General features: G+C 35.9%; 1 protein-coding gene across 10 annotated transcripts in view; it reads left to right on the forward strand.

Annotated features, from left to right (window-relative positions):
* KLHL5 (kelch like family member 5) overlaps positions 1-23,070 on the forward strand; it is a 62,455-nt gene that overhangs the window by 37,452 nt on the left and 1,933 nt on the right. For all 10 annotated transcript variants that reach the window (XM_072862352.1, XM_072862353.1, XM_072862351.1 and 7 more), the window contains 8 exons: positions 1,097-1,233; positions 1,683-1,879; positions 9,471-9,683; positions 13,759-13,945; positions 14,852-15,076; positions 15,370-15,532; positions 19,437-19,649; positions 21,943-22,114. In XM_072862352.1, coding sequence (XP_072718453.1) covers positions 1,097-1,233; positions 1,683-1,879; positions 9,471-9,683; positions 13,759-13,945; positions 14,852-15,076; positions 15,370-15,532; positions 19,437-19,649; positions 21,943-22,114 — 1,507 coding nt within the window. The remainder of the gene's footprint in view (positions 1-1,096; positions 1,234-1,682; positions 1,880-9,470; positions 9,684-13,758; positions 13,946-14,851; positions 15,077-15,369; positions 15,533-19,436; positions 19,650-21,942; positions 22,115-23,070) is intronic.

Below are 23,070 nucleotides of genomic sequence, written 5' to 3' on the forward strand. Positions count from 1 at the left end.
TCTGTTTTGTGGTTCCTGACCTCTGTCATCTTAACAAGCCAATATAATGATTCAGCACAGAATAAACTGACATTTCATGAAGTATTAGATTCACTGAATGTATGCAGATGGACTGTGTAGTGTATTTGCAGTAGGCTTGGTTCTTGGGCTTGCTGCTTGTATAGCTCAGTACATATGCAAGTGTATTTATACTTGAATTCCCTATGAGCAAGGCAACAGTGAACTGCTGAGGCACAAAAATTAATCCAAACCACAAGGCTGTTCCTGGAGGTCTCTTAGGGAAGAGACCAGCAGACCTCATGAATAGTTATGGTAGGTTTCATACAACAGAACTATGGGTTGAATATTCCTGCTCCACATGATTTCCTTTCTCTTTCGCCCTAGTCCTGTGAACACATACTGAGACATGCATATTTTTCACAAAATTCATGCATATTTTGTGGAGTGGCATTGTTAGATGTACTCAGTGTTTTACTCTTAGTAGTCCAAAGAAACGTCTGTTGTGCACTAACATGTTTACTTAATCAGCGTCTTAAAATACTCAGAATTGTTAACAAAAGGCCAAATACATACCCACAAAAGAGATTAGTCTGTACCATCTCCGTGTTTACTATGCCTAGTTCTATTATTAGTATTAGTAAATGAATGCATATGTGTGCACCAAGAGTAAAAGCATTTTAAAGCACTTTGAAAAGGACTAGTAAGTCATTCTTTCACATTTAAAAAAGTAACTGACATAATATAAATGGAAGTAAATTCAATTTTTTTTTTATTTCAATAATGTGTATTTATATTCCATTTCCAATTTATATGTTTTTTGTGGGTTGTTTCTGTGTTGGCTATTACAAGTCATTGAGCTTTGAAAGGGTAATTAATTTACTTCAGCAGCAAATGTAGATTTCAGTAACAGTACTTCATTATTCATAGAGGGGAACTAGAGCATGGAGCAGTTTGTCAATTTTAAAATGTTTTTCTCAGTACAGTGTTTCTTCAAAGGGCAAAGTAATTAATCATAAATTAACAAACATCGGGTTGACCAAGTGTTTTTTTCTCTTCCTCTTTGTCTCTTTCCTTTTCTCCTGCACAATATACTCAGATTGGTTCTCTCCTCTGTTTCGGACTACTTTGCGGCAATGTTCACTAATGACGTAAGGGAAGCAAGACAGGAAGAAATCAAGATGGAAGGTGTGGAGCCAAATGCATTGTGGGCTCTGGTTCAATATGCATATACAGGTAATTAGAATGAAAATGGGAATTTCATCTAATGGATTGTCCTCCTGTGAACATTATATTCCATTACTAGATTTCAAATGCTCTTTAGAAATTATTATTCATGTTATTTAATTCCTTATAAATAAATAAAAAGAAATCATCGTTGCCATTACCTGAGGCAACCTGGTAGGGTATAGTTTATCTGATAATACTATATTCAGTTAGTTAACAAATTATGTGAATATTTTAAATTTATCATGACTGACAAAAAAAGGAATCTTATTAGGATTCCCTTCCCTTACATCATTATAGGTACTAATTTTGAAAAGCTGGTTATCTATTGCTGAGGGTGATGTTTGCTAAGCCTTATATTCTGTCATATCTGTAAATAATTCTGTTGCCTCTGAGTTTTAGGGAATTTAACAAATGATAAGAGCAAACTAATGTGATCTCCTTTATAATGTTACTAGGTCGCCTTGAATTAAAAGAAGATAACATTGAGTGCCTGTTGTCTACAGCTTGCCTTCTTCAGCTTTCTCAGGTTGTAGAAGCATGCTGTAAATTCCTAATGAAGCAGCTTCACCCGTCCAATTGCCTTGGAATCCGATCTTTTGCTGATGCACAGGGTTGCACGGACTTGCACAAGGTGGCTCACAATTATACTATGGTATGTTGTTATTTTAAGTATCATCCGCTTTATTTAGTAAGGAAAATACAGAATGTTTTACTGAATAAAAAACTAATGTTTTTCCCCCAGAAAGCCTTGATCATTTTCCAAGCAAGAAAGCACATATGTTTCCATGATGAGAAATGACAAAATAACTATAAAGCTGCTGGTTTAGAGTTGGAAGGAAATAGGCAAGCATTAATGGTTCCCTATAACAGTAATGGGATTGTGTGATATGCATTTAATAAAATGATTCAAAAGCTTGTTCTTATTTCTGTCAGTCAAAACCTACAAACTTAACATCATCTAGTCCAAAATAACACATGACTAAATGAAACTGTAGAATTCTTGTTTTGTAATGAGCTGGAGTAATCAGGTTCTAAGTTATACTTGGGGTATGAATGTGGGCATTCGTCAATATAGATTCTGCATTATCCTTAATTTCTTAGTAATGGGATGTCGGGATGGCATCAAACAATTTAATCTTAGGCTAGGCAATACGTGACTAAATACAAATTTGCCAATTATATTTTCAGAGTTAATTTATAGAAAGACTGACCTGCCAACTTCATTAAACTTTGTCTTCTTAATAGTAATCCTTTTATTTTAATGTAAAATGTTCTTTTCCTTCTCACAAGCGTATTTTAGTAATGTTATCAGCAGAAGAAGGCAGGAGAATTATCTCTGAGGCAAGGCAGTTCATCTGTTCTTTGCAGTTTTGTGAGGCATTTTTCTCTCTTCTTGATGAAATTTTGCCTATGTAAGCTCTTGGGACCTGAATGAGGGCATGTAGATACTGCATAAGAGATGTGGGAATGAAGATAGTACTTAATTTGCTAGTGTGGCATGGCATTGCATTGCCCTTAAGCTATTGGCTTAGATCCAAGAGGCGTAATTTCTGTCTTGTAATTAGTATTAGAAATCCATGGCTTTTCTTCTTGCCACCTTAGTTTTTGCTGGTTTAAAAACTCCCTTTTTTTTTAAATTATTTCTTCTTGGCTTCAAGTAACTTAGTTTAGTATGTATAACAGTTTAAAATAGGTCTCTCTTTTTTTTTTTAATATGATACAATGTTCTTCCTCAGTGAGTGGATCTCTGATGTATTTTAAAGCACTACGCACTGAGGTTTACCAAAACAGGCCAATAAATAGTGTGCAGATTGTAACTTACATGTTTTCTATTCTTGATCTTCATTATTGCTCAAACAAACACAAGGAGACTGCAATTAGGTAGACAGTCAGATGAAACAGCAAAGATAAATGTGGCTTATGTCTTTGAGAAATATTATTAGAATTAATGTTGAGCGAGACAGTGATACAAAAAGGAAAAAAGAGACCCTTCCTCCTCTGACCTATTTATTCTTTTTCAGAATAAGCGTGTATTTTGGTCTGTGCTATTGTCATGTCCCTTAAGTGGACTGCCAAGATCAGAACAGTAATAAATGTTAGACTAATGTTATCTTTAAAGATGAATGTTAGGGATTATAGTCTTACTATTTGGACTGGCCATTCATGGCTTGTGGCAGAAAGGGGCTGTGAACTTTCTAAAAGCCATTCCTTTACAGCTCCTATCTTTCTTTTGTTCAGACCACAGGAAAATAGTTGTATGCCTTTTGGCCGTTGTTTACTTCGGTAGCAAAATTGTTGCTTTTAAGGCTTTGACGTGGATGAAATTTAAATTAGGTGGATTTTAAAAAGCCATTTTCAAAACTAATTAGTTGTGCTAGATGGATTCTTCCCAAGGCCTCTTAATGTTGTTTAGTTCCAACAGAGACATGAAATTGAATTTTAGTAATAATGAGTAATAGAGAATCAGCCTCTTTAGTTTGAAATGAATGTTGCTATGGAAACTGCATAGAAATGTATAGTCCAATTGAACCTTCAATTAAAATAGATCCCCAAGTAATTTCATTTGTTTAAAAGCTGTTTGAAAAAAGAAAACGTTCAACAGTAGTAAGTGCTAGCCACTTGATGCTCTTTCCGTTAAGAAGTATTAGAGCGTAAAGGTTAAGCGCACCTGTAGTACCTGGAAATTCTGTTTGTTAAAACAATGAATTATTTTTATGCTGCAGTGGGTGGCACAGAACAATGGGGGATTATACAGAGTATAGTATACACTCCTGGCTTTTCCACGTAATTTTGGTTCTTTTAAAGCACTTGAAGTAGGAGGTAATTAATAATATAAATTAAAATTTAAGTATTTTATATACATTATTTTCTGTGAGGTTTTTCTTTTCCTTTGACAGAAAAAAATCAGATTGCCACATAACTTTTTCTGCAATTAAACAGCTTCTCAGTTTTAAAGGTTTTTGACACATGCTATAATTTGATAATCATCTTACCTGCTTCATTAAAATAGTTCCTTACGTGAAGACTAGAAATTCAGATTAAATGAGCATTTGGTTAAACTGAAGGACCAGTCAGTGAGTTATCCCAGTAGGCCTACCTCTCTTAATAGACCTGCTCTGTCTGAATAATATTCATTAGTGTCATTGGAAAGCATTAGCATGATTTTAATCTCATAATACAGTGCGATTAAAAAAAAATAAGAAGGATTTGAATGCTGCACTTCATATTAAAAATGTAGACGTATGTTTTGCTAAAAGGACTTAAATGTTACATTACTTTATTGCTTACTGCATTGACAGTTGATAAGTTGTTTTTTAAAGTTATCATCAAAACAGGTCAATTTTTGACATTGCGAACTAAAGCTTGAAAAATCCTCAGGATGCATTAAGTGAAACATGAAATACACTGAAGTGATCAGTAGTGGATTTAATGCTGTATAAAGAGCAACTCTGATTTTTATGCATCAGGGTTTTAAAATACAGTTGACAGAAGCATGAGATGTATCTGAGTAAAGGTATCCTTTGTACAAAGATTATCCTGTTTTGCTGTAGTTTCTATATAGTATTGGGGTCATACAACTATAAACTTAGGAATTTTATTAGGCTGGCCAGTAGTGTATCTGTTCACTTTAATTCGTAAAGCCTTTTTGCACAAAATGCCTTCTGTGCATTTTTCTTGCTGTCTTCACAAAGTCCAAAGAAACAGTCTTTTGTCATCTTGTTTGTTTGCAATAGTTGATAGTGTACCTTGAATGAAAACCAATAGCTCCTCTTCCACAAAAAAGTAAACCAAAGGGAAGTTAATACTTTCAGATGAGGAGAAGCTAGCTTGTGTTATTTCCAGAACATGAAATATCTATGGTGAGTAGTGAGGTGTTCTTAGGTGAGTGTCAGTAGCTTCTTCAGTAGCCAGATTTTAACTTTCTTAATTACAGCCAAAAAAAGAAAAAGCAGACATTCTAAACATACGTGATAGTGCCTGAATCAGTCCCTGTGTAGATAGCTTTGTAATCTTTGTTGCTCAGCTTTCCATGCTTAAAGCAGAGTGAAAAGCCATGTTGATTTTCATCAGAAGTATCTGAGCAGTGATAATGTTACAAGATTCAGGTGAAGTTAATTTTGGAGTTTGCATGATTTCTGAGCACAGCCAATGGCTGTGTGTAAGAAAAAGAACTTGAGAGGATAGAGTAGTAGATTGAGGCCAAGCACAGAAGCTAGGAATTTTGCAGAAGAATAGATGTGGGACGCTTAGACTTGCTTTCTCCTGTAAGGCAGGAGTTGGGTAACAAAAAAATCATTGCAATATCGAGTTTATGATTTGGGAGGAGGAATCAAAGAGGCATAATTTGTCTTTTTTCTTGCAACAGCTGGGACAGTTTGTTCTTTTGGTAGGGGGGAGCATGAGAAGCAGAGAAATTTCAGTATTTTTTTGTCCACAAAGGGCCAGACCCAAAGATTGTGTTAGTGCCTAAAACAAGGATTTTATATTCTTGCACCGGAAATTGCAGTCCAAAATATCCTGCTCAGTAATCATCTGACTTGGAAAATACTCATTCACTTCTTTCCACCTATGAAAACCCAAGATATTTCTGTCTTTCAAGTTCCCTAAGTTCTGCCTAGCACAATAGATCAGTACTGCCTTGGCAAGACTAAATAGGTTTCTGCATGCTGCCCAGCCTGTTTTGGAATACAGAAACTATGCAGAGAGGAGTCAAGCTACAATAGTTGTACTCTAAACAAACCCTGGGCACACTGAAAGCATTAGGTTGGTTTATCGCTTAAACGCAGCAGTCAAAGCTGACTAAAAGTAAAGTAGCTGCTATCTGACATCTATCTGACTATTAATAGTTTACTAGGAGGTCAGATAGCTCCGTTCTTAGTTAATTCATACCTCAGTTGACCAACTGACTGAAGCAGCCAGTAGACAAAATTACATTCCCTGTTTGTTCTCATTCCAATCCTGTGAGTCAAGCACCTCTTGCTTTTTGGCTGCGCAGGTTCAGAGTTTAAACAGAGCCCTGTGTTAGAGTTGGGCCACCTCAGTGTGCCATCCTTCTCAGCCTGCAGGTGTTCTTACGCTCTCTGAGGTTCTAATCTTCCTGACACAATGTAGAGGGAGACTAACCATCTCACTGGATCCCACTGTGGGGATTAAGTACCACGTAGAAATAAGCATCATGACATCTTATCTTTTATGTGCTCCTAATATTTTTTTGCTCTGTATCGAGTCCAAGGCAGACCTGTGGTTAAGAATATCAGTATTATTTGCTCTGCAGTTGCTGAAAGGTGAATTTAAGGTGGTTGTGTGAATGAGCAATGCACAGCATTGACCACGGGGACGGTATGTCCCTTTTTTAGCTAATACATAAACCTCAAGCTACTCATTTGATAAAGTTTCCAAGCTCCTTGAGGAGCTAATTTTGGGGGTGGGAAACTCTTTTTTTACTTTCAGGACCAGAAAGCAAGGAACTGAAACTGCAGACGGTTTGTTCTCTGAAATATCCTGTTCTTCCACAGAGAGTTCCCATAAGAAGAAGGAAAGAAAAGGCTAATGAGGAGGTTAAGAATGCTAGGAGATACACTGGCTCCTCCTTTTTGTCTTCAGAATCTCTGTCTGTAGAGGAAGAGGAATTGTCAGATTCTGATTATAAAAAACCCCAGACATAGGCCAAAGAGTGGCTGTATTCCCAGTGGAATGCTTTGATACTATGCTCAAAAGGAGTCTCTGCTTTAAAAATAGAATGGGAGTGAGAGGAAGTTGAACTTGTTCCCATCAGAAAGCAATTGTCTGCAAGCAACAAGAAGGAAAATCAGGCTTTTTACACACAACAGCTGTTGAAGTGATGAAATCCAGCTGGAAAAAAGCTTTCCAAAGAGGATCCCTGACTGACTTACACAAGATCAGCTTGTCGTTGCCTTCAGAGACAAAGGAAACTTTCCATGCAGGTGCTTTCCCCTTCCTGTGATCCGGATAGACAATATGGAAAGTTTAAGGTAGTAAGTGTTGGCTTTTCTCTTTGTCAGTGCTCACTGCCTGTTTATTCAGCAAAACTGAAAGCACAGCTCCAGCTTGCATACTCTCTAGGACAGAGAATCAACAAAAAAACAGCGGTGGAAAAAATGAACTCAGTGGAATCTGAATTTCTGTGAACTGCATGTTTAAACTCTGGAAATAATTCTGATTATTGTTTTTCAGCTTCAATTTTACTCCCGAGCATTTGATATCAGAGTAAAATAAATAACAGTGCATGTGTGCTGCTACTGAATATTTCATTGTTTTTACTGTTTTTAATTCCTGTATTTGCTCATTTTCTGAACTTTAATTTTGTAATACAGAGAGTTAAATGAATTAAAGAGGAAAAGACAGTTCTATCTCCCTTCTAATTTACTAGTTTTCCCTTGGAAGCACTACTTTTGTGTAGCAAATTGGATCTCTCTAGTAGGAAAGCTTTTGAGATATTAAATGTAGAATTTTCCTTTCCAAATTCTATCCAGGAATACAGTTATGTGCACAGATGACACTTCCAATTCTTTTCCTAATTTCAACTCCAGAGTTACCTGTAGAGTGGAGTCACTTTGATCTTTCCGCTTAGACATCCTGTAGCCATCTTAGGTATGTGTGGCTTTCATGTAAGGTGGACTGGTTTACTCCTTATTTAGTTTTTTCCTCTTTGCTCATCATTCTTTAATTAGTTAATATTTCTGGAGTACTGAAGTATAGCTTTGAAATTATTAGACTAAGCAATGAAAAGGAAGAAGTGTTACCTTTTTTGCTTTGTTGTCATGATGTCCTTTGCATATGCAATGCCAAACTGTACTGTATGTTTTTGTTGCCATTTTATATGCTAAATTTGTACCTGTTTTGCAGTGCAGTACCTGCTTCTGCTCCCAAGTTTCTCCCTGTTTTTTGACCTAAAAATCCTATTTTTTTCCAACACGTATGTGCTTCTAATCCAGAGTTTTTTCATTAGTGTGTAATTCTTTCTTTTTAAATCATTAAACAAGATACTAAGTAAGGCTAATTTTGATATTAGGCCCAGTTAGACTTCCCTGTCTGTGGATCTAATGCACTTTATCCTCCAGGTGTTTTGGACATACATGTGATGGCAGAGCAAAACCAGCATCCCATTGGCTAGCTATCTAGCAATCAACAGTGCATTTACTAAATTGATTGTAATACTGTTTTATTGTTATGAAGTTACTCTCAGTTTGGAGTACGAGGTTAACTGGGTTTTGAGCTACCAAAATATAAGGACATGTTGTGATTCATAGACTGCTTTTACTTTTCTTTCCTTTGCTGCTTTGTCAAGGTGTATGGGGAAAGAGGATAGACATGATCTCACCCTTTTCTGTTACATTCAGGTTTCTCACTGTAAGTTCATAGTCCTGATTGTGTTTCTACATACTTTTCTGCTATTTCTGCCTAAGTTCATGAGAATCCTTACAGAATATTCTGGAAGCCCTAGTATTATGAGGTAATAGGATATCAATGTTGGAAATGTTACATACTGTGACTTTCCTATTTTGAAGTAAGGATTTGTTGCTGGAAATGACAGGATGAAAGTTAGAAAATTGAATCCTATCAAAGTAAATATTGTTAATAAAGCAAGGCGTGTCAATATTGTGGATTCTTTGTATGTTTTGCTCCCCAGTCAATCAGATCAGATTGTATAAAACCTACAAAATAGTAAAATAAACTTAAAATAATCCATTTAAAATCAACAATAAAATTGTTAGTGTTGTTTATTTCCTCTGACAACTTAACACCATAGTTTAATCTAGCAGTAACGAAAACAGTTTGGTGTGCCCAGTAGTTGTAGCATGTTGTGCTCTTTGCTTGACAAAGCATCTTACGTTGTATTGTACATTGTCAACAGGAATAAACTGCACCTTTTATATTTTTAAACTATACTTCAGAAAGTATTTCTCCAATTTGCAGTGCCAAGATAGTAACCCCCACAACACACTGCTCGTTTCTGTCCATACGCTTTCTCCTCAGTTTTTTCAGCACATCTGTCTGTGGGACTGAATGATAGAGTTTGGGAAATGATCAGGGGTCAAAATAACTCAGTACATTTTTGTTGTACTTTTTTTTTCCTCCTAGGTCAGTTCTCCATTGGTGTTACCTGGCACAACTGAGAGATGACGTGAAGGGAGGGAAAAGAGGGGAAGATACAGTAGGAGTTCCATAAAATATCTTCAAAGTATGATGTTGTCTGTATTAAAAATACTTTTCTTTTTCAGGAAAACTTCATGGAAGTAATTAGAAACCAGGAATTTCTATTATTGCCAGCCGCTGAAATTGCAAAGCTTTTAGCAAGTGATGACATGAATATTCCTAATGAAGAAACTATACTGAATGCACTACTTACATGGGTTCGACATGATTTGGAACAGAGAAGGAAAGACCTCAGTAAACTCCTGGCTTACATTAGACTGCCTCTGCTTGCTCCACAAGTAAATTGTTCAATTCCTCTCTAGTTTATACCATGGTTACAGTGGGCATAATGTCTACAGCATCGATATATCGATAGTGACAAATCATAAAAGCTCGAGGATTCTTAATGATTTGGATTCTTAGAGCTGCATATAAGGACTTAGCATGTTCTACAGGCATGATAGTTTGTGTCTGTTTGTGAACTGCAGCATATTCTGATACTAACCAGGGATCAGTCAGGACACAAGAAGGGGTGGAGCTGCTAGGAAAAAATCGCTTCTGTTCCCTAGAAAAATGCATATCAAGGATATGTTTGTCACTAGAAGGTGTGTCCTTTTTAAATTTCTTCTTCATGGAACTTGCATAGTTTATTTGGATCATTGCATTTCCTTCATATAATTATAGCTATCCTTGAGATTTAGGAAAACAATTTGAATAAATTATTTGGAGTGATTTTTCTTCTATTAATTCTTGATAAACCATCTTTGGGTATTTTTTGTTCTTCCCAGTCAATACTTTTTCTCCTTCTTGGACATTTACACACAATGTTGGAAGACTTGAGCTCAGTTTGTTTAAATAGTTGTGAATTACAGTTTTCCTAGTCCTGTAGGAATGACTACTCTTGTTAGTGTCATGTGTAGCATTGTATTTGTTATAGCATGCATGTAAACTAGGTTTGACACACAAACACCCCTTTTCTTCTCTTGTGCTAGCCTTCCTTGCTGGACCTTCATTAGTAATATTTAACACTTACTATACAGTCAAAGGATTTTGCTTTACAGTTTTCAGTTTGTTCAGTGAGAATTATCTCTATTAAATGAAAAAAATAGGGGTTTTATGGAACCCAAATAATAAGTAGAATTCATTAACACAACAAAACTGAGTTCGATTTGTGCGTAGTGATAAATCACATACACAACATTCTGTGTATTACCTCTAATCTGGTATCCTCTTGCTGGATAGTAAGATTCACTAGCAAGCATTTTAGTATTAATATTTCCATACTGATTATTATATAAGCAATGGCAGGATTTTCTCAGTTGTGGCCTTGACTTTGTAATTAACTTGTTCTAGAAACATAATACAGTGTAAGCCAGTTGACCTGGAGGAAATAATTTAGTTGAGCATTTAATTAATTGATAACTAAGTAACCACTGCTGTGTTACTTAGTTATCAATTAATTCCTTTTACTTAATTGACTGTAATCGAAACATCTTTAGAAACTGAAAGTACAGAATTTATCCCAGAAATATGTACTGAAATGAAATATGTCCACTCAGTAACTGATTAGGAAAATAGCAGAATGAAACACAAAAGCAGTATCTTATTTCACTTATTTTATGTTCAATTTTTCATGTCTTCTCCAAATATATACTTATATTTCTAATACAATATTTTTCTGTTGCCTTTTTATTTATTACTTTCTTTAACAAATTAAAGTGTTACAGCTGTGATTTTAATATGGCAACAATTAGTGCATTGAGTGAATTGGTTTGAAGTGCCCAAAACAGTCTTAACGTTTCCAGAATCATGTTTTGCTTCATGATCACATGACATTAGGCAATCTGACAGCAAACATAACATAATGAAAAGGTTTCCAATTTTATGGTTGAAGGGTCAAAGCTATTTGAAAGAAATGAAATTAGAAAATTGAACGACTTGATGAAATCAATAACGTTGCAAGCGGAGATGCAAAAAATATTAGGTTCATAAGCTTTAAAAAAAAACAACTTCGGGAAATACTGTGGAACTGTAGCACCGGAAGCAAAAAATCATAATGAATTGTCAGTTTTATTGGTTGTGTTTTTATGCATCTCTTTGTACATAGTATTCTGTCATCTCTTTGGTTAATGCAAGCAGTGTCCTAAATATTTGTAAGTCTCTTTTTGCTCTTACAAAATCTAAAGATGAATATTTGTCAGCTTCTTAAGCTGCAAGGTGGCAAGTATTCCATCTCTGATAAATTAATGAAAAAGATGATTAAGCAATTTCTGAGTTACAAGATGGTTCAGCTTCCTTTTAGATAGAAATTCTTAGTACTTAAGTATCTGCACTACTTTTCTCTTCATCTGGTTTCCAATGATTATAATTTCATGCTAACACATCATTTGTAACTGCTCAGTGTTAAATACTTTTAGTACAAGGAGCTATGTAAATAATAAACTTGGAAAAAATTGGCTTTCATTTAAGTAAGCCCATTCCAAGTTCTTTGACTGAAGAATATTTACAGAAAATTGTAATACAGTAGGTTTAGTTTCAAGAGCCTGCAGGTTTTTTGGGTACCAAAACAATCTTAGATTGCATTTCTTTTTAACTGAGATGAAGTTGCTTTCAGAGATTGAGACTCCATGCTATGAGAAAACTTCTTTAAAGATTGGGGGGGTTAGAAACTGCAGAAAATGTAGGTTGCATCTTCTTGTTGCAAAACTCAGATATACACACAGGGTGTTGCTTTAAATATTAAATGCTGCTTGTCTATCAGAAAAATGTATTAAATGTCGGAATTGGTCATGTTGTGTACAAGCCTTAATTTTCATGCATGCAACTATGACAATGTCCGATTTAGGACAGTAGTAATTCACTGGTTTGGTTTGGTTTTTTTTAAACCGTGTACAATTTTATAGCATTGCATGCTGGCAGTTAAAAGGCGGCTTTTAGTTTACTATTTTATAATCACTAAGTGTCCCTGTGAAGTGATACAAGTGGTAAGTGGTCAAGAGAAGAAACAATGGGAAGTACTGAAAGTAAAGAATGAAAATTAAGTTCCCTCTGCTAATTTACGTGAGAACATTTTAATTTGCTATTTTAAATAGAATCAGAACATTAGCCAATTAGAGAAATACTGCAAAAGTCAGGCTCAGTTTTCTGAAAGGTCGCTGGTGAAGGGCTTTGAAAGTTTTGGGTTGTTTTTTTATTATTATTATTCTCTGTGTATCTTAATTATGTTTTCTGTCATAGTTTCTATTGATCTGCCTGATACAGGGATGTTCAGGCTTAGCAGTCTGTACTTATCTGTCTCTCTTCTGGAACCATGGATGTCATATTTGCCACTTTGCAGTCCTAAGGCAGCTTTAAGCCAGGGATATGCACACCATATTATGCACAACTATTTCATAATGAGTCCCTTTAGTACTCCTGATTACTAATTTCACAGCAATTTTGTACCTGTTATCGGTTGGCTGTCAGCAGCTCAACAATTACATCTTATTCTGGTTTGTGGACTTACATTTCTAATATTCACAAAGTGTTTGGATTTTGTGATGGCAGTTCAGAGGCATTTGCGTTTTTTCTCATTGTTCTGACAACTGTCCAAGTCCCAGTGGGGCACTTCACTTGCCTTTTTTTGTGTTACTCAGGCCATGTCTTGCAGCTCAGAAAAATGCCAGTTGTCTAGACTTCTAATAATTACAGTTGGGACACTCAACCTACTAATAAATTTTTCCTGCAGTCTGGCAAACATGGAGTACAAAAGACTCCAGAATCTTTAAACTTAATAACTTTTATTAGTAGTCTTTATTTAACTTGAATTTTATTTGTCAGATTTAAAATTTAACACTTGTCAAATTTGCTTGCATCCTTGATCTTAAAATTTTTAACAAAGGCTTGTATTAATTGATATACTGTGATCTGGATCACTGTCAGAGCAAGGAATAGAATATGTATTAAAATATTCAGCCTATGCCTGAAGCAGCTTTTACAAACCTCTGGATTGTGTGGATTTGGGAGTAAGAGCATGAAGTTAAACTGACTTACATCCCAGAGCCTGATTCCATTTCCTTGAACATACCTGTAGTGGCACTGGAACACAAATAGATTTTGTTTTCTTCCTTTGGCCCATTAAGCTTAAATCATCCATTAAGATCAGATGGCCTTCCTCTTTTTTTGTACTTAATGGCTTAGCTTAAAATGTGAATGTTTTGTTTATTACAAGTTTATCTTTACTCTAGTCTTTTTTTATATGACCATTTTGAAAATACATAGATTTTAAATCAGGCAGTGGAAGTCTTTGAATAAAATGTTTTCTTGTAATCTTGTTTTTATTTTTCATGTGGTTTATAGCAGTACGGCTTCTTTCATTTTCTTTCTTTTTCACAGTTTCTGGCAGATATGGAAAATAATGCACTTTTTAGGGATGACATTGAATGTCAAAAACTCATTATGGAAGCAATGAAGTACCATCTGTTGCCAGAGAGACGACCAATGTTGCAAAGTCCTCGCACCAAACCTAGAAAATCTACAGTGGGCGTGTTGTTTGCAGTTGGAGGAATGGATGCAACAAAAGGTATTGGCTTATATAATGATTAGTTGATGGGCTGTTTTGGTTCTTTTTAAAAGAAATGTTTGATAGATGTTTTTACAACGTGTTAATTCTAAAATTCAAAGATTCTGCAGTATAGAACATGAAACATCTTAAATGTACACTGTTTATTAGGTTAAAAATACCTATGTAGCTTTCATAATGCTCTAAACATTCTGGAAGCTAGAGTTTTATGACTGATTTGAAATTATCAAGGGAATATCTGATTCCCGAGTTGTGAAATGCAGAATTGAGTGAAAACTAATCTTTATTTACTTGAGTGGGAAGTAATTTGGTAAAGGAAGAAAATGATAGGGCACAAAGGTGACCTCCACATGCATTAAAAAAAAACCCAAAATATGCTTTTTGACTAATTTTTAAATGGTTCTGTTGGAGCTACTTGGATTTTCTGTTTTTATAGACACTTCCATACTGTTTAATGGTAGTTAGAAGGAATCTGGCAAGTTAGAAAAGTTATGGCAGAGAAAGTGTTTTCTTTCACTTGTTGTTTTAAAGATAGCACTTTTTAGTACTTTATCACATAGCTTCAGGTTTTTTTTCTAATATTACAAAACAGTCGATTTATTATATATAATTGTATTTCACAAGGGTTGCTTTATATTCCTAACATTTGTATTTCTAAAGGCTTGATTCCGCAAACCAGTTGGAAATCCTGCTTTTTGTCTTGAAAAGCACTGAGAAAGTCCTCCTTTATAATGGTGCAGTTAATTCCTGAGGAAGTCAAAAAAGACTATTTGTACACATAGAATTAAGAACATGCTGCAAGATGTCATGCTGTCTTGTGGGATCAGCATATTGCTGAAATAAAAACTATGCTAATAATTCAGCCCTTTTTTTTTTTTTTAACAACTTGCATGTGTTGTCATTCAGGAGCTACAAGCATTGAAAAGTATGAACTTCGTACCAACATGTGGACTCCTGTTGCAAACATGAATGGACGAAGATTACAGTTTGGAGTTGCAGTCTTAGATGATAAATTGTATGTTGTTGGTGGCAGAGATGGACTGAAAACATTGAATACTGTGGAGTGCTACAACCCTAGAACAAAAACTTGGAGTGTAATGCCACCTATGTCCACTCATCGTCATGGTCTTGGTATGTAGAGTTCTGTAAAGAATGAATGCATATTTTTAAAAGGTTATCTGTTTTAGGATTGGTCAAAAAACATTCAGAAATTAAGTTTAGAGGGGTGGAAACTTAGTTTTAATGCCAACTGCTTATTGAACGTCTTTTTCTCCTTCAGATTATATCCAGCATTGGCTACCAAAAGGAAATTTCTTTTTATTTGGTTTTAAATATTTTGTGGTACACACTGGACTGTCACTAGGAAAATGTGATCTTTTTTGCCCTTATCCAGAAGCGATTGACTTTCATATCTGTTTTTTTAGGAGTAGCTGTATTGGAAGGTCCCATGTATGCTGTAGGAGGACATGATGGCTGGAGCTACCTGAATACAGTAGAAAGATGGGATCCACAGGCTCGTCAGTGGAACTTTGTAGCTAGTATGTCAACTCCAAGGAGCACTGTTGGTGTAGCAATATTAAATGGAAAGTATGTGAAGGCAACTTCTGTTTATCTCATTCTTTTAATGTAATTACAGGACCATCCTAAATGAATATTAATAATTTCTCTTGATAGATACCTGTTGATACATTAAGAACAAAGTTTCTTCATTCACAGAAAAGATACTGTATTGGGTCAAGCAAGCTTCCTCACAGCATCACAGTGCCCCTCAGTATTGCTTATGAGACACCATTTCTATGGGCTAATAAGTAGTTACCATCTCCTTAATACAGAAGGGAGCAAATGGTTGTTCTCTTTCACTGAAACTCCAGTGATAGCCTCTTACTGTGATAGTTTGAACAATCAACTTCCAAAATTACTGTAAAGTCATGGAGGAGTACTCATGTTATATTGCATTAACTCAGAACAGTAAGCTCTGGCAGAATGAGTCTAATCTGGCATGGTATCTGAAACTTCTACAGCTGTTTTTCAGTGAATATATGCCTAATTCCTAATACAAAGCACATTCAGACAACTAGGTCATTTTATGTTGCAGTCACAGGAAATGGCTGGAAGTGACCTCAAGGAGTTCCCTAATCCATTCTGCTACCCCAAAGCTGAATCAATTATATCTAAAACAGTCATAGCCAGAGTGATCTTGTTCTCAACTTCCAGTGGTAAAGTTTCTGTAACTTCCCTAAGTAATCTGCTTAACTATTAATACATCTGTGAAGTTCTCCTCATGTCAAGTCTTAAATACCTTTTGCTGATTTATATTATTATTGTTTGTACTCTCCAAAGTGAACATGGGAAATGCATCTTTTCTTTCCTATTTGCAACAACCTTTTGTATTTGAAGACACATGTCCCTTCAGTATTCTGTCATCAGGACTGAATAACTCCAGCTCTTTCAGTCTTTATTTGTAGGCCATGGTTCCTAGACTTTGAGTGATTTTCATTGTTTTCCTTTGGACTAAGTGTAATTGTTTTATAGCATCCCAAAATACAAGTGGTACTTGAATCAAGCTATTACAAAAATAAAGATCAGTTGGAGTCACAGAATTGTAGAATAATTTGCATTGGAAGGGACCTCTGGAGTCATCTGATCCAACACCAACTCAAAGCAGGGCCAACCTTAAAGCTGAAGCTAGTTTCAAAGTTAACTGAGGTGGCTCAGGTCATATCTGAGTTTTGAGTATCTCCAAGGATGGAGATTCAACAGCCTCTCTGGGCAACCTGTTCCAATGTTTGACCACCATTGTACTGAACATTTTTCTTCTAATATCCAGTTGAATTTTTCCATGTTTGAACTTGTCTCTTGTTCTTCCTCCTTTCGCTGCATACCTCTGAGAATGATGTGTCTTCTATATAACCTCCCATTAGGTGGTTGAAGACAGCTGTAAGATGCCTCCTTAGCTGTCTTAGGAATTCTTCAGACTGCACAAAGGCAGCTCTCTCAGCCTTTCCTCATATGGCATGTGTTCTAGCTCCCTCATCATCTTAGTGACCGTCAGCTGGACTTGCTCCGGTATGGCAAGATCTTTCTTGTACTGAGAGCCCAAAGCTGGACACAGTATCCAGAAGCAGTCTTATATGTACTGAATAAAGGGGATCAGGTGTCATTACTTCAAGGGCATACTGCTGACTTGTTGTCTGCCAGGACTTCCAAGTCTATTTTTGCTAAGCTTCCTCCTCTCCTGTCAGCTCCCAGCCTGTACTATTGCATGGGAATATGCCATCCCAGGTGCAGGACTTTGCATTTGCCTTTGCGGAACTTCATAGACTACAGTCAGCCCATTTTTCCAGCCTGTCTAGGTCTCTCTGAATAGTAACCAAGCCCTCTAGCATATCAACAACTCCCCTTAATTTGATGTTATCAGTGAACTTGCTATAAGGCTAATTTCCGCTACGTCTTTCAGATAATTAATGAAGACATTGAGCAGTATCAGCCACAGTATCAGCCTGGGAGGAACACCACTAGTAATGAGCTGCCAGCTGGACTTCATACTGCTGATCACAGTCCTTTGAGCCCAGTAGTCCTTCCAGTTTTCCACCAGCCTTGTAGTGGGCTTATCCAAACCATATTTTGCCAGGGTGGCTACAGGAATACCGTAGTAGACAAAGCTCACCTGATTTGCTGAGTAGTATTGTGGTTGTGGCAGAATATTTAGACTCTCTTGACCACAAATTTTCACTTCCTACTTAGATACTATCTGACACATCTCCCTTGAGCTCTTTGAATATAGTAAGGTAGCAAAAAGATTTTTTTTTTTGTTAGGTTAGTCTCCTGCTAAATTAGTACAGCTGAAATGTACCTACAAAGGGTTCTGTAAGATGTGGAACAAGTCCAGGAATGAGTGGAAATGTTCACTGAGTGCAGGAAGGAGGGAAGAACTGAACAATCAGCAAGCCTTGGGCTGCCTTGGAACTGCAGTCTCAGATGCCTAAGTTAGGTCTGAAGCTTCCTGTATATTCAGCAGAGGGTCTCAGGTGTGGTGAAAAGCACCAGAATTAGAGCCTCACATTTCTCTATTATTATTGAACATTCCCTAGACTCTTAATATAGGCAGCAACACTAGATGCCTATAGCTAAAAAGCTTAAAAGTGCATGCAGCATTTCAGCTGAGGGAGCAGTAACTTCTGCACCTTCTAGTAATACCTGTCTGTAACTCGATATATGTCAGATGATTTGCTCAAATCCTTCATATAGAGAAATTAATATATCTTTCTCCATGTCCGAAATGTGAGATTAGTGCATAAGTGATCAAAACTATCATGTTTCGGGGGGAGGTAAGGTGGGGGCTCCACTTAAATGCTATGCTGCATAAAGGATTGATTTTTAGTCATGAACTTTCTGGAACTGCAACAGGATTTTTCAATATCCTTCAGTACATTCCTTACCTTAAACAAGTTGTGTTATTAAACATGGGAACTTCCATGGAAATGTATTTTTTTAAAAAGGGTATTAAAATTATTACTGAGAACTACTAGGTCAACTGTATTCACAAGATGTTTGTATTTAAGTTTTTTGGTCAGTATATTTAAAAAACCAAACAACAGGTGTTTCCCAAACTGAGGACATCTTGAATAGTGCTTCATAGTAACTGTTGTAAATTGTTCATACTATCATCATATACAGTATCTAATGTTTATTTGATTATTTAACCATACTATAATGTTCCTTAGGCTATGAAAGGATTTCATTAATGATACTTCAGGTGATCACTCAAACTGGACTTTACTTCTGATGCATTGCTTCCTTTTCAGAATGGCTACTGAGTTCCTACCTTTCCAAATAATAGTGCTGGGCATTTCTGCTTCTAAGCATAGATTGCTCATAAACTGTGCATAAACTCTTTATCAAGTTTGATTACTGGATTAGTTTTAAAGATTCATCAGTGATGTAGTGCTCCTAAAACCAATCTTTTCCTTCTAGCCTTTCCAAAAAGTTAAAATCCTTTGTTAATACCAAATGCTAGGAACCTTTTTGTTAGAACTGAGCAAACTAGGCCACCTAGTGGGTGTGAGGGACTTAACATAGTGCTGTCATTCATAAACTAAAGCCCAGGTCCAGAAAAATACTGGAATGCCTAAGATGAGGCAGGGCAGAGTTGTTGCATACACTGAATTTGTCCCTCTGACCCTGCTAGAAATGGACCTTTGTCTGTCAAGTCACATAAGTAATTTTGAAAATGTTAGCTATGTGCATAGATTGGAACATAAATGCTGTGTTAGAGGTATCAGTTTTCTGTAAATTATTGTTGTTATGTGTTGATCATGACAATAGGAAAAGATCGGAGCAAAAATCTTATCTGAGTTTTCACAACAGAACATTCTGTTGAAAGTTGAAAGTCTTCTACATTTTCCTTTTTAACAAACTTGAAAGTCATACATCACTGCAAACTTTCTTGTTCAGACAATATTAATTTACTTTTTTTTTATTTACTTTGTAGGCTTTATGCAGTTGGTGGTCGAGATGGAAGTTCTTGTCTTAAGTCAGTAGAATGTTTTGATCCTCATACAAACAAATGGACTCTCTGTGCTCAGATGTCAAAAAGAAGAGGTGGTGTAGGTGTAACCACTTGGAATGGGTTCTTGTATGCAATAGGTGGTCACGATGCCCCAGCATCAAACTTAACATCCAGGCTGTCAGACTCTGTAGAAAGGTAATATCCTGATGAAGGCATGTCCTGCTAGTAATTCTAATAGTGCTAATCTATGGAGTGATTTATGGAAAGGCCTGTAAACAGAAATCCAATAAAATAGCCATGGTATTTTTAGCATGAGCAAAGGAAACTTACGTATAAAAACATACTGTGTAGTCATAATATGATTCAAAATGTTGCCAAGACAGATTATTTAAAGCGAATTCTCCCTAATGCACTTCATCTAGAAAATTATTTTTTTTCCTAACAATCTCATTGAATGAATTATGATTGATTACTGAGAACAACTTGGAATTGAATGCTTTTAAAAATGGAGCAGAACTTGTTTCACACAAGAAGTCTGTATCAGTTCATATTATAACTTTTAAAGGAGTTAACAGTCAGGGTTTGTGGATCTTTAAAGATCCTGTTCTTTCTTATATCCCCTGATGACACTGGGAAACTGGCATGTAATTAAGTCATTCCAAAGTTGGTATGTCTACAAATTGCAGAAGCACATGTGATCGATAAAATAATTAAAAACGACAGTAAATACTTCATAATACACTGCATTAAGTCTTCCCTGGCATTTCAAGTATTTCTGAAAATACGCTTTAATTCTCCCCACTCCCACCCCCCCAAGTTGTAAAACTTCTCTTCTTTCCTGTTATCTCCCAACAATTACAGTGATTCTTCATCACCCACCTTCTCCTCTTACTAAATTTCTTTATGCTGGGAGATGTGATTCGCCGTCTACCAAAAAAAAGGAAAAACAAAAAAAACAAACCAACAAACAAAAAAACCCACACCACAAAACAGAGCTGTAGTTTTCAAATTTTCAGTCTCCTAACAGACCCCAAAATACAGTGTGGCCCATACCACTTAACATATGGAAGTTGCACTAAAAAGACCCCAGAAAGGTTTGCAGATAGGAAGCTACATCTTAGCAAATACTACATTTTTAGAGGAATACATATAATTAGAAGCCCAAGAGAAAGAAATAGGTCCATGTATTTTTCTGCATCAATATTCTGTGAAACAAAGTTACAGAACACATGACTTCAATAAATAGGAATCATGTTGTAATGTATTTTGTTCTCACTTTTTAAGTGACATGAAATTGAGGACCATCAACTTCATGGAAATAGTTCCTTTAAAAAATTACCAGTTTCATAAAACCACACTAAGCTTCTGAGTATTTGTTTAGCAGTGTATTTTGCAATAAAAGTAACTTTTCCCAGATAAATACATTGGTTTATAAATTAATTATAAAATAACTTAAATTGAAAAGTAAATTCTATATGTAGCTCACTAATCACCCTCTTTCACTACATTATACTTCTATTTGTTAGCATGTGCTTCAGGCAGTATTTTCATATTATGATTATGCTTGCATGCATTTCTGTAGTACTTTTACTAGAGAACTGCAGATCAAATTGTTAGAGCTCATTATATCTATGCTCTTCATGCAAACAAATTAAGACTAGTATCTTCCAAACTTGCTTTTAGTAAGTGTGATCTTAGGATGGTCTTTTAGCCAAATAATTTATTTTCTTTGTATAGTTCTTTAGAGCCCTTCAGAGCTCTGTGATTACATCAGTTCTGCTGTAAGCATCTGTAATCTTTAACATTGTCTCTTTCAGTCTAGTTAAAATATGTTCCTTGACATAAGAATAGCATGAACTCTCCTGTGTAGTTCTCAGTTTGACTTGTAAAGAATGTTGTTATTCTAGAATCACATTTTATGTTTTTCATTAAGCCATCTGTCTTTTACTGTGCTGATGCTTCTGATGATATGGAGCTATGATTAAAGAAGTGCTGTAAATTGTCTTAAGGGTTTTGCATTTCCCCCAGAATTTTCTCAAACTGTTTTGGGGTTTTTTTTTGAAAATGGTAATCTTTCATGGTGAGTAACTCTCTTTAGCACCACACTCAACTTTAACAGGCTGTGCCTTGACATGTAGTAGTTATCACTTAAGGTGAGCACTTGCTCTACTACAGTGTAGCAGCAGAACTGTTTCTGGAGTGGTACATTTAGACATACAATAAGAAATGCAGTAAGAGCAGCTGTGTGTATGTGTATGTATTACTATATGGAAAGCAGCACAAAGTAGATAAGTAGCTAGTACTGACTGTGTTACCAGAAACATTTTCAAAGAGAGTATTTGGTGAAAAAGTCCTTTGAAATTAACACCCAAATCTGTGCTGTCCTAATAATAGCTGTTTTCTACTACCTTGAAATCATCAATTCCGGTATGTTTTTTCTATTTAATTTTGTCAATAGTTTTAGAGCATAACATAAATTATCTTTTAGGTATGATCCAAAAACAGACATGTGGACTGCTGTGGCCTCTATGAGCATTAGCAGAGATGCAGTGGGAGTATGTCTTCTTGGTGACAAGTTGTATGCTGTTGGAGGACATGATGGTCAAACATACCTTAATACAGTGGAGTCTTATGATCCCCAGACAAATGAATGGACACAGGTATAGTTTCTGATCAGACCATACACTGCTATTTATCTTGTTATTTCAAGTGTGCCTCTTTTTACAAGGAGAATTCAAATACTCCTTCTATAAGAAGCACTTTCTTGCTAGTCTGTTGTAAGTCTCTCTTTTTTTTTTCTTTGTCTACCATCTTGAGATGATTTATCTTGAACAGACAGTTGTTAACTTCTAATAAGCTGCCCTTCTTTCGTTGGCAAGAGTTATAGCTATTTTCTTCGACAATTTCAACTACTGTAAATAAAATGTATTGACATGTTCCCCAAACTGTCATAAAGGGTTCTGCTTACATGACTTCCTATTCTGAAGATAAATGATAAATGTAGATTAGTTTTAGCTCTAATGTGTCTGTCAGCAAGTTTATCAATTTCTTCAAGGTTTTGGTCATCTTTTCATAAATAATCCCGTTCTGATGTAAATGCTCTGTACAGTGTGTGCAACTTTCAGGAAGCCTTTTCCCATTTCTCTTCACCCAGCTCAAAAAAAACCCCAAAACAAAATTAACCAAAAAAACCCCCAAAACAAAGAAAAAAACAACACCCCCACCCCCACCCTTCAATTCATGATCAGAAAACATTACTGTCAATTCAAAGCTTGGTTACTTTTACTTTTTTATAGCTCCAGGAATGTGCCTCTCTGTGGGAAGGTACAGCACAGAATCTATGGGAGACCAAGGTCCTTCTGGAGTCCAGTTGCAGGCCAGGATGAATGTCCAAGGTCATCTAGAATAGCATTAGACACCAGTATTTAGGCAGTTGAATTCTGACCTCCTGAATATGCTATCCCAGTAATAGCCCCAAATTGCTAATTCAAAAAGAGAACTAAACTGCTCTCTATCACAATCTTTGTAACACAGAAAACTGAGCTGTCCATTTCCCCCCACTTCATACTGCTGCAAGATCTTAAAACATAAGTCATCTAGGAGGCTCATCAGAGCT

This window comes from Ciconia boyciana, chromosome 5, assembly GCF_034638445.1.
Source record: "Ciconia boyciana chromosome 5, ASM3463844v1, whole genome shotgun sequence".
In the NCBI taxonomy this organism is placed as follows: Eukaryota; Metazoa; Chordata; class Aves; order Ciconiiformes; family Ciconiidae; genus Ciconia; species Ciconia boyciana.